Below are 12,412 nucleotides of genomic sequence, written 5' to 3'. Positions count from 1 at the left end.
AGACTCTCACTTTCCTGCAACTATACAAGCTAACATTCCTAATGACTTTGTCTATAGATGTAAGGTGCCAGTTGCTTGAGTTACTGCAAAAATGATCACTATAGGGCAGCCATATTTTTAGGATAAAGATCAGAAGCAGACACACCAGTGCGCAGCTTTCTGTCACACCACACTTAACAAGTTACAGAACACAAACCTTTCACTTCTTCAGTAGAATATCCTGGGTATATTCTGTTACAGTATTGCCAGCTGTTTGCAGTATATTCACATTCCTATGGGAGATTGGTTCTACAGAAGCAAAGGGAGGAAAAACTTCAATAAGAGGATGGTCGTCTACAGAGTAGAGTGCAGCAGAATGAAGAGTGGCACCTGAGAAAAGGCCACTGGAAGTTGGTATCACTGATCATTTGGAGAGAGCAGTTTCAGTAGAGGTGTGCATGGGCCTGGGACAGAGGGACAGAAAAAGAACAATAAGTGATTAAAGGTGAGTTAGTGGAGAGGATGTGATTTTTTGAGAATTTCTGAGGTACATAAAAGAAGATACAGTCTTTGGCTTTGCTTTTAAATGTAGGAAAGATTTGATTTTGGTTACAGATAGGCAAAACAAAAGCATGGGAGAAAAACCAAAGATATAGAAGAGGCAAGAGGGCAAGAGCTGGGGTTGAGAGCATGCGTGAGGAGATTAGCCTTGGCATGTCTTCTAAACAGAGGATGAATGACTAGAGTGCAGGTGGGGGAAAGAGATACTAGAGGAGAGTGGTCACTGAATGACCTTAGTCTTACTTGTAAGAGGGGGGTTGAGGTCATTTTCCTGGAGGGTATGAAGAGAAGAGGGTAGAGCTTTGAAACCCAGGGACTCTTTATAGCTTTGTAAAAGCATGTATGTACTTAACAGATCCAGAAAGGATCTAGAAATTTAAAAGTGGTTTCGTTGGGATCATTGTTTGAATTCACAACGTTTTTTAAAATTTAAATTTTTTTAAGGAGAACTGAATGGAGCAAATGCCTTCTGTGGGGCATCAGTCGTTGGGGTAAAAATGTGGAAAAGAATGGTAGAACCAAAACCTGGTTCTAAATTAAATTATTAGATTTCTTTTCCTGCTCCTCTTCACTTTTTTAAAAGGTAGAAGTATACTTGTAATGATTCTAAAGTCAAGTAGTACAGAAGGACATGGTGAAAAGCTAAGAATCACAAAATATGCCTCTACCAGCAAGTTTAGCTCCTCTACCACTGGAGACATTCAAGCTGTTTTGTGTTTCTTCTGGTAGTTGCCTCCATGCCTCTCAATAGTATGTTTATACCACTGTTGCTTAATTTCTTAATTTTAAACATAAATTAATAGTTTTCAAGACTGATAAATGAGGATTAAGCTTATATTTCCCACCTCCCTTCCCTCCCACCCTCTTTCTAGGATCATATCACTACTTTTGATTCCTCTATAGGCTTCCTTTACAATGTCTAATATATTTTCACCATTATTTCTTATCCCATTGGCTGTCAACAGTATTTCTTGTCTCTCTAGTGTGTAATATGACAATATGAACACCACTGTCCTTCCTTTTGACTCTCCTCCCTTCTCTTGGCCTTTGTCATCTGTGTTCTTACCTTATTAAGGTTGATAACACTTGCATTCTATTTTATAATCATTATCAATAGTCCTCTTAGCTTTATAGGTTGATATAGTTCACTGCAGATCACAGTGTATACTATGATTTCATTTTTTAAATCGCTTTTTGTTTTTCTTGGTGTTTCTGATTATTTTTTCCCTTCATCCTTTTGGCCTCTATCATAACCACAATTATTTTAATGTCTCCCATCACATGAAGTATTCTATAGAGTCATCCTTTTACTCCAGAAAACTCCCCTGTAGGCAGGTCTCCTTGCTTCAGTCCGACCTTGTTGATTTCTTATCCTAATGCATAGTCGTCACCTTGGGACTCAGCTGCTCCTCCTGAACTGAATCCATTATTTTCTAGATTGCATATGGCAACCATTGCCTTTTGCCAGTGTCTTATGTCATATTCCCCAGAAGTGGGAACTTCCCTAGAAGTGGAAGTTCTTTATTTTTAAAAAATTTCATGGATAGTTTTATGTGTCATGAACATCTTTCTCCAGTCTGTGGCTTGCTTTGTCTTAGTTCGTGATATCTATTGATACATTCCTAGTTATATTTTAGAACTTAATTCAAACATACCTTTGTGAAAACTGAATATTAATTGTTAATATTATTAATTAACAATTAATAATTGTTAATTATTCCATTTTCTGAGACACAATAACCATTTCCATATAACACTGTTTTAGCACTTAATCACAATACATTCTAATTGAGTTCATTTATCCTTTCTTACAGGAAAGTTATCTTATTTTGCTCCAGCACTTAGCCTAGTGCCTGGCCGTTTTAAGTGCCCAATAAATATTTTCTGAAAGAAACTATACCCTTGAGATATAGCCATTCCCATTCACCACATTCATCCCATATACCACTCTATAATGGTCAGGGTTCTTAATCACAAATTCATAACTGGCTCATTTAAGCGAAAATGGATTCACTGAAAGATATCAGGTCACTTACAAAATTGTTAGAAAGGCTGGAGAAACAGTCTTGATGTAAATCTAGGAACAACCCCAGAAACGTGCTACAGCAATGGCCTGATGTGGATGCTGCTGCTGCTACCGCTGCTGCTGCTACCACTCCTGCCACCAACCACTGAAAGCCAGGAGCCCGACTTTGATGTGACCACTGTTGTCCTACAAACTTGGCTACCTCTGCTAGTACCTTCATTGGCAAATGGAAGTTCTGGGCAGAGCCTGTTTCTCCATGTTTCTCACTTCTGTAACCTAAGTCTTGTGCAGATGAATCTGATCTTTGTGGCTTAGGTCATATGACTGCATCCAAGCTGCAAAAGAGGAGGGAATTTGCAACTATCAGGAGGCAGGACTAGTGTAGAAAATTCCCCCAAATAGAGAAAAGATGACAGACAGGCACAAATATGATAAGAGACCATTATACCTTCCCGTGTGCTTCTGCAATACAGCATTGCAATGTTGTCTACTTGAGGGTGCAAGAACTTCATGGAGCTTATGATTTCCTTACTCATTTTGATTTGACATGCCTGGAAGCATTAAAAGAGGATCTTAAACTATACAGCGGTATTATACCCAAGTAAGTCAATAAATTGACACAGTGCTAATCTTTGAACTATTCATCATTTCTGGCTGACCCATCAAAATGCTCTTTTAGAAGTCACTCAGTTTTTATTCAGCTTCCATTGGATCCTGCAACATGGCACAACCAGGCAGTCAAAGGCAGGGAGTGAATATGTGAGGAGAGATAGGACTGAGAATTTGATTAATAATATCTTAAAATTGTAGAGCACTGTCGAGTTTCCAGTACACTTTCTCATTTATCTGATTTGAACCCCTCAACAATACACATATAAGTTGTCTGGTTTTTGCTTGTTTTAAAAAAAAAAAAAGGCTCAGGTTTCTCACACTGGTAGAGTTTACAGGTGAGCTAGGGGACAAGGCAAGAAATCTATGTGGTAATAGATACAGAGTTGGAGACATCAGTATGAACTCTTGTTTGATTTAATATAGAGAGCTACATCAGAAATATTTTTAGATATGTGTACATACACAGGTTAGTGTACACATAATTGCTTGCTCTGTGGCGGAGAGGGCCTAGAAGCAATGATACCCCAGTAGCAACAAGGCCCAGATCATAGCTTCTAATATTGTTCTCCAATGAAATGAACCAGGACTCCCTGGAGAAATGGCTGATTCTAGGACTGTGGCAAGGAATAGACAAGATAGAATCTTGTAGTGCTAAAAAGAAAGTGCTTAAAAAATAAAAAAACAAAACACACAAAATGATGGGGCAGTATGTCAAACGGACACAGGTATCAACTGAAATCTCCCAATGGCCAAAGCTTGAACAATTTGAGCAGCAAAATAAAGCAGTATTAGATTATAATGCAGGGACTTCCCTAGTGGTCCAGTGGTTAAGAATCGCCTTCCAATGCAGGGGACATGAGTTCGATCCCCAGTCGGGAAACTAGGATCCCACATGCTGCATGGTGCAGCCCCCCAAAAAAAGTCAATTATAATGCAAAGTGTAAAATAAATATCCATGAGTCTATACTGATATAAATGAATGAATGAATAAGTGGGGGAGATGAGACAAATTGCCCACATAGAAGAATTCCTGGTTTATGGAGGTACTCTCCTCAAGGAGTTGGAGAACAACTCTCCACTCCTTAAGTGTGGGCTGCATATGGTGACTGTGTTCAAGTGTATGGAAAGGGGCCCGAATTAGTTTGCTAGGGCTGCCGTGACAAAATACCATAGACTGGGTGGCTTAAACAACAGAAATTTATTTTCTCACAATTCTGGAGGCTAGAAGTCCAAAACCAAGGTGTCATCTATTTTGGTTTCTTCTGAGGTCTCTCTCCTTGGCTGACAGTTGGCTAACTTCTCCCTGTGTCCTCACACAGTCTTCCCCTTGTATACATGTCTGTATCCTAATCTGTTTTCCTAAGGAAACCAGTCATATTGAATTAAGGTCCAATTGACCTCATTTTAACTTAACTACCTCTTTAAAGACACTATCTTAAAATACAGTTATGTTCTGAGTTATTGGGGGTTAGAACTTCAACATACGAATTTTGAGGGGACACAATTTAGCCTACGACAGGGGAAAAGAATTGCTTTACAGTGAAAAAAACTTGACACTTCCTGAGCCAGATGATCAAGGTCGATATCAATCATGATGTTACGTCAACGGTGTTGTCATGTTGATACTATGACCCTTGATATAATGTGGTGAAAATAGCATTTTACCTCTGTGGTCTTCCTCACAAAAACCTATAACCCCAGTCTAATCAAGACAAATCCCAACTGAGGGACATTCTACAAAATACATGACTGGTACTACTCAAAATTCATGAAAAATATCCTTGTCATCAAAAACTAGGAAAGGGAGAAACTGTCAGCCAAGAAGATCTGAATGAGACATAATGACTAAATGTAATGTGGCATCCTGGAGGGATCCTGGAACAAAAAAGGACATGAGGTAAAAACTAAAGAAAACTAAGGAAACCTGAATAAACATAGGTTTTAGTTAATGATACTCTACCAACATCAGTTCAGTAATTGTAACAAACCTACCATACGAATGTAAGAAGCCAATAAGCCAAACTGATTTCTGGGTGTTTTAATCTGTTCAGGCTGCTGTAAAAAAATACCATAAACTACCGGGTGGCTTATAAACAATAGAAATGTATTTCTTACAGTTGTGGAGGCTAGGAAGCCCAAGATTAAGGTGCCAACACATTCAGTGTCTGGTGAGAGCTGACTTCCTCATACATGACTGTTTTCTCACTGTATCGTTACATGGCAGAGGGGTGTGAGATCTTTGGGGGGTCTCTTTTATAAAAGGCACTAATCTCATTCATGAGGGCTCCACCCTCATGACTTAATCACCTCCCAAAGGCCCCACCTCCTACTATCATTCCCTTAGGGTTAGGGTTTCAACGTATGAATTTGGGGGTGGCGGCATAAACATTCAGGCCATTGCACAGGGTATATGGAAACTCTGTAATATCTTTGCAGTTTTTCTATAAATCTAAAACTGTCTAAAACAAAATTTATTAAAAGACAAAACAGGGAGTTCCCTGGTGGCCTAAGTTAGGATTCCAGGTTTTCACTGCTGTGGCCCAGATTCAATCCCTGGTCGGGGAACTGAGATCCAACAAGCCCTGTGGCGTGGCCAAAAGAAAAAAAAAAACAAAAAGCAAGGCTCATATTGGCTAAGAGGCTTGCCCCAGGTTAGCACTGGGACTAGCATCTAGGTCATTTGATTCTAAGTCATTTTCACTACCGAGGGGCTTCCACCACTACCTCACGGAAGGGAGCTGTGTGTCAGTGGTTGCGGGAGGTACGGGATGAGAGTAGCTAATAAGTACTTACAATCCAGTAATTCTGGAAGATCGAGGCAGTATAAAGCACATGAGTGCTATGGATTCGAGCAGAAAGTATTTCACGATCTAGAACAAACAATCAACTGATAGAAGGAGCTAGGTGCAGAGGCTGCTCCAATAGCAGGTGGTCAGCACACAAGCTAGAAAACTGGGAACAAAGGGCCAGAGATGAGAGATATTTTAGGAAACCCAAGATTAGAATCTAGAATTAGAGTAATAGGTACTGGGAATAAAAATAATTGCACCGTTTGAATTAAGTACTGTCCTTTTTATCCTCCTTGCCTGGGGAGACATAAAGTGTGGCTAGGCCTAAGCTCCCAAGTGAGAGGGAGTGAGGATAACTGGCTGGAGCTAGGGAATTGAAGGGGTGGGGATCCGGGAGTACCTGTCTGCCTTCCAAATTTCAAGTATTTTAGGTCAGTCTTCCTCTCTTCTTCACTCTGCTTTTTCTGCTTCAGAGCCTAGGTCCCTCTGGCTGTTCCTTTATATATCTTGCAATGATAAATGACCCCTCCTCAACTCCATATCATCATTTGGATCTCCTGATGAGCTATTTGGGGTTCCCACCCAAATGTCGCCTATGCCCATGGCTAGTCCTCCGAAACGTTAAATATTGGGATACGCAAATGCCAATGAATGTACTATAACCAGTAACACAGTACTTTGCCTCTGGCCTCTAGAATTATGCCAGTCTTACAGAATTAGAATTACTACTTTATATGACCATGCAGCATGGACTGCCCCTTCTCCTACCCTTGCAGCCACTCCTTGCAGTGAGCTCCCCCAGGCCAAGGACCATATTTCATTCATCTCCATCTTTACTCTCTTCAGTGCTACCATGTGATAGACCCTCAATAGATTTTTTCTTCAATTTGAATAAAGCAATGACCACCCTACTAAAAATTGCTTTTTAGTTTTTCTCTCTCTTCCCTATTTAGTTTTTCTCCATTGTACATTGTTATGTGTTGAATTGTGTCCCCCTAAAACATGTTGAAGTCCTAACCTCCACTACCTGTGAATGAGACTTTATTTGGAAATAGGGTCTGTGTAGATGATCAAGTTAAGATCAAGGCACTAGGGTGGACCCTAATCCAATATGACTGTGTCCTTAGAAAAAGGGGAAATTTGGACACAGAAGCACACATGCACACAGGGAGAACACCACGTGAAGATGAAGACAGAGATTGGGGTGATGCAGCCGAAGCCAAGGAACGCCAAAGATTGCTAGCAAACCTTTAGGATGTAGGAGAGAGGCATGGAGCAGATTCCCCCTTCCAGCTCCCAAAAGGAACTAACCCTCCCAACACCTTGTTCTGGGACTTCTAGCCTCCAGATCACCTAGTACATTACTGTCTAAAACACCCAGGTCATGGTACTTTATTGTGGCCCTAGCAAATTAATACACTTATCACCTTCACCTTCTAACTTTATAATTGTCTATCTTCCAGACTAAAATGTAAGCTTCGTGGGGTCAGGGATTTTATCTGTTTTGTTTACTCTTGAATCCTCAACATGTAGAAGAGTTTCTGGTACAATGTAGCTCTCAATATTTGTTGGAAAAAGTAATATCCATGAACACTTTAGAGGAAAGGGATTGTTCACAATAACTTGGACACTGTTTTTATTTGGAAAACAACCTACATGAAAATATTCCCACTTATAAAGCAATAATTGAAAACATTATCAATTTAAAATAATATACAATATACTCTGGCTACTTTTTCAGAGGGGGAAATCTTAAACCCTCAGAAGTTGGTCCTATTGCTGGTTTCCCCAGTTTACCAATGACAGAGTGCTTGGGACTGTGAATATACATGGTTAAGGTAGGGAGGTCAGCCATCAGGGCTTCCTAGTTGTTTCTTCCAGCTTTTTTTTTTTGCTGTACGCGGGCCTCTCACTGCTGTGGCCTCTCCTGTTGCACAGCACAGGCTCCGGACGCGCAGGCACAGCGGCCATGGCTCACGGGCCCAGCCGCTCTGCGGCATGTGGGATCCTCCCCGACCAGGGCACGAACCCACGTCCCCTGCATCGGCAAGCGGACTCCCAACCACTGCGCCACCAGGGAAGCCCTCTTCCAGCTTTTAAGTCTGCTCTTCTGAAGGAGATAACGTAAGGTCCAGGGCAGAAAACCCTTCTCCCTTTCCTCATCCTTATTACCTTCCTCCTACCATGGGCCAAATATTTGAGTGGTTGAATGCATGTGTTCAGGTATTAGAAGAGAATAATTCTAGTGTCTTTTCTTCCCTCTGTCACTAGGGAAAACAAAACAAAACAAACCAAAAAACTTCGCTGACACCTGTAACACAACACCGTTTTAATTTTTTAGTTTTTTCTCAGTTTAGGGGAAGAAAATGTTTTCCTCCACCCTCCTAGGGTCCCTGGTTGGGCCTAAAAATTAAACTGACAAAAATAGATTAATGCAAGAAAAGCATACTAATTCATATTGTTTTACATGATACAGGAGCCTTCATAAGGAAATGAAGACCCAAATAAATGGCAAAACTTATTAGCTTTTATATTGGGTTGAACAAAGAGAAGCAATTGTGGACAAGTGACTTAACAATGTGGGGAGGCTAAAGGAAGATAAGAACTATTTTAACAAGGTCTGTTTGTTTAGAATTCTCTTGGTCTTAACTTCTCCCCTTGATGATAAGAACAGTACTTTCCTTCTGATATTAGGGAGGACATCTTTCATATAGGAATTTCATCTTCTGCTTTTAAGAAAAAGAAGGAAGGTCATTATTTTTCTTGTATTTGATGTTTTGCAAGTGCCCCCAACTCAAGATAGTCAATATACCAAAGCAGCGTCCCCTGGGGTGATACACCCTGCACCGCTTCATCGGCATACTCAGCATTTCTCAACAGTCCTAGGAGGTAGGTACTAGCTGGAGGGTGAGAAAACAGAGTGGTTACCACCTTACACAAGGCACAAAGAAACTCTTAAATCTCAATCCAGTGCCTTTTCTGGTGTACTGCTGATAGCTGCACAGGTTTTCTCTTTTAAAGAAAGGGTGGTATCCAAAAAGATGAAAGAGATTTACTTTCAGAATTGGAAGGTACAGAGCATTATGCAGGACTCTGTAGCTATTACCTCTGGCATGTCTGAGGAGACTGTGGGCAGTGAGCAAGGGGAGGAGAGGCCTGAGTTCCAGGGAGTGAGGACTGGCCTCAAATGTCCCCCTCATCAATGATCTTCCTTCAAATATACACTCAGGATACACACACTACCAAGGGGGCCAGCCTTGAGAGATAGTTTTGATAAAAACCATCCCAGAGTCCCATGACTGGCACTGGGCACCACTTAGAGTTCAAAGAAATAAGGAAAGATGAGCACACTAAAGAGGCTGGGATGAAAAAATGGAGATTAGCTAAACTGGAATGAAAGCGTGGGTGGGGAAGAGGTAGAGGGTGAAGACGGCATCAGGGTGGGGTGGAAAGATCACATTCTTGGGCTTGAAGTGCAAGGATAACAGCGATTAGATAGAGAAAGAGGGCTGGGGCAGAAGGTGAGTGGCACCGTTACGAAGGCGCAGGCCTAGGATAGAAGGAGGCTCTAGGGCCGCCCCCTGGGGGCATCTTGTTACCAGGTGCACTTAAATTTCTGTAGCTTAAAACAGGCCCCTACGCTCTGGCTTCACGAAACGACCCTACGGCAGATGCCGAGGTGTTCAGGGTGACCTTGGTGATTCTTTCAGATTATCCGTCCTCGCTCACTCCCAGACGTGTACTGCTAATAAGGCTCTTCTGGAATTCTAGGTTATTCCATGGCCTTCCAAGAAGCTTCTCCCCCTATCCTTTCCCTACCAATGTTTGGAAGCACAGGAAAAGCAGCCTGCAGACTCCCATTTACCTGCAGGGTCCCATTTACAGACACCCTGAGTGACACCGCTATCGCTGCCCCTCTCGGAGGCTGGGCTATTCTGCACGGTCCAGGGCTCGCTTGGGGCCTGGGGCATCCCGGGGGCGGTGTGCGGCCAGTGGGTGTCCTGGGGCGGGCTTCTGGGTCTCGGCAGCGCGGGAGGAGGCAGCGGCGACGCTGGCTGACAGGCTGATGATGCCCGGTGCCCGCAGCCGATGGGAGGCAGCGTGAGCCCGAGAGAACCCGGAGCAGCCGCGGTGGCAGCGCTGGAGCACAGCCTCCTCCCGCTCCCACAATGCACAGGGCGAGGGCGGCGGCGGCGGCGGCGGCGGCAGCAGCAGCAGCATCACCGGCTGTAGGGTTGGCAGCGGCGGCGACCCCGAGGACCCCGGGCACGCCGAGCGCGCGACACAGCTCGCGGCGAGCCCGGGAGTGATGGCGAGGCCCCCACTGGCCGCCCGCGGCTGAGACGCCCCACCCAACCCCACCCCGCCCCGCCCGGAGCGGCCCGCCCTGCCTGGCCCTGCCCTGCTCCCTGCCGGCTGCAGCCCCGGCGTTTCCTAGTCGGCGCGGGCAGCCGCCCAGAAGAGGTGCGGCCTCCGCACAGGCGGGGGGCGTCGGCGCCGCGGGGCCCGCCATGGCCGCGTCGGAGCTCTACACAAAGGTAAGGCGCCCCATGAGCCGCGCCTTGGGGAGGGGGCCGCGCGGCCCGGCGCCGCCAGCTGTCAGGCCGGGGAGGGGCCGGGGCGTGGGGACCCAGTCCGGCCCCTCCGGCACCACCCCCTTTCCGAGCATTTTGAAATCCTCTGCCTTGCCCGCCGGTCGCCCGCAGAGGCACCTTCCTTGTTCGGGCGTTGATGGTTAAGGCGGCGGAGGGAGGCCTGCCTCGGGGTGCCTCTGTGGCCCCTGCCACCCTTCTTGGCCTGGGAGCAGTGCGGGTTTCTAAGTGGAAAGCGGGTCTGTGTGGCTTTAGTAGGGCGAGCCTGGGGCAGGATTGCTCAGCCCTCCGTCTTGCTTTAGGAAAAATCCTGGCTGGTGGGAGATCCTAGATCTGACAGATTAGATGGTCGGTCCCTCCCCTGGGGACACGCGCTTAAAATAACGTCTGGTGTTGGTATGCGGTGCCACTTCTACCGCCACCCAACCTTTCTGTGAGGTATGGAATCTTGCAAAAGGTCGCCAGTCGATTTTCACCTTTAGGTGCCCGGTTTCAGATTGCTACCCTGGGGTGGAGAGCCCCTGGGGAAGATGCAGACGAATAAATGCGAGCTGATTCACTGGGGTGGTCGGTACTCATTTGTCGCTGGGAGTTTGCAATCTGCATGTAATCCCTTAGAGCCTTGTTAGGCTCCATGTCTTCACCATCCTCTGGGGTGAGCCTTTTCCTTCTGGGTTTTGTTTAAGGGAAGTGGCAGCCTTTCCTTCTTATACTGACAGCAGTATTCTCTGGGGCTGGTAATCTCTGAATGGCATATTTTGGAGAACTGTCCCTTCAAGACAGTGTGTGGTGCCCTTTGTGACTGTGTGTAGTCATGGCATTTTATACTATCACTCCTGTGTAGGTAGATGTTTTGCCAGCTATTAATTACCTCTAATTCCAGTTAACAGAATTAACCTTAACTTTTTGAGTTTGCATCTGAGGCCAAGTCTACATTTATGGTCTCAGAATCACTGCTTCCAAATATGACCCAAGTAAGCCCAGGGCTCAAGTTGCAGCATGTTATAGAAGGAAGAGGTCTGGACCCGCCATCAAGAGAACTGGATTCTAGCCCTTGATTCTAGCCGGGGCCTTTTCACTTACTGTGTGACCTTGGGCAAATCACTTAACCTCTCTGTGCTTTAGTTTCCTCATCTGTAAATGGAGTTAATTATACCTGCCCTACATCTCTTACAAGGTTGTTGTTGTGAGGATCAAACAATAATACATGGGAATGCTTTTCGTAACCTGTGAATTTCTCTACAAATATGAGGTATATTTCTTCAACCATGAAATGAGTTTGCATGAAACATTTCCTGGGACCTCTCTCTTTCCAGCTTCAGATTTGAGGACTGCACAATGAAACTTCTCTCTAAACCTGGTAATTCTTTAGGCATTGTAGATACCTAATGTATGATTGAATGCAATTGGAAATTGATCCAAAGTTACTTTATAAACAAACATTTATATAAAGCTAACTATGTGCCAGGTACAGTTTTAAGTGCTTTACAAATATTAACTCATTTAATCCTCATAATAAACATATGAGGTGGGTACTAAGAAATATCAGAGTCATTTTCACAAGAAGAGATATGGTCTGTAAATATTCCTTAGTTACTTTGTATAGACCCCATTCTTCACTGCCTGAGGAGTCCATCCTTCAGCTGCCTGACTAATTGTAGGCTGCTTAACTAGACACTGGTTGGATAATACGTTGCTCTTGGGTTTTGGGTCTGCTTTTTTCTCCCAAAATAATTGGCAAGAAAAAATTTAAAAGATCCTGTGATTTTTAAAATTGTAAGGTTTGGGGTGGGCTTTGGTCATAATCACAATCTGTTTTAAAATTCACCTTCTAGTCATTGTAAAGACAAACT

At 44.0% G+C, this 12,412-nt stretch overlaps 1 protein-coding gene and 1 long non-coding RNA gene across 5 annotated transcripts in view; one reads left to right on the top strand and one right to left on the bottom strand.

The window, feature by feature from the left end:
- Positions 1-8,267: 8,267 nt before the first annotated feature.
- Positions 8,268-9,617, bottom strand: LOC137229451 (uncharacterized). The gene is made up of 2 exons (XR_010945687.1): positions 8,780-9,617; positions 8,268-8,696 (listed from the first exon to the last, which is right to left on the bottom strand). It is a non-coding gene; the product is annotated as an uncharacterized lncRNA (long non-coding RNA).
- Positions 9,618-10,181: 564 nt separating this feature from the next.
- Positions 10,182-12,412, top strand: part of MYO5A (myosin VA) — a 183,665-nt gene continuing 181,434 nt past the window's right edge. For all 4 annotated transcript variants that reach the window (XM_067747313.1, XM_067747305.1, XM_067747294.1 and 1 more), the window contains exon 1: positions 10,182-10,505. In XM_067747313.1, coding sequence (XP_067603414.1) covers positions 10,479-10,505 — 27 coding nt within the window. In that variant the 5' untranslated portion in view covers positions 10,182-10,478. The remainder of the gene's footprint in view (positions 10,506-12,412) is intronic.

The sequence above is a fragment of the Pseudorca crassidens genome, chromosome 1 (genome assembly GCF_039906515.1).
Source record: "Pseudorca crassidens isolate mPseCra1 chromosome 1, mPseCra1.hap1, whole genome shotgun sequence".
NCBI classification, from domain to species: Eukaryota; Metazoa; Chordata; class Mammalia; order Artiodactyla; family Delphinidae; genus Pseudorca; species Pseudorca crassidens.
Note: the sequence above shows the minus strand (reverse complement) of the source record. Positions and strands in the feature narration are given on the sequence as shown.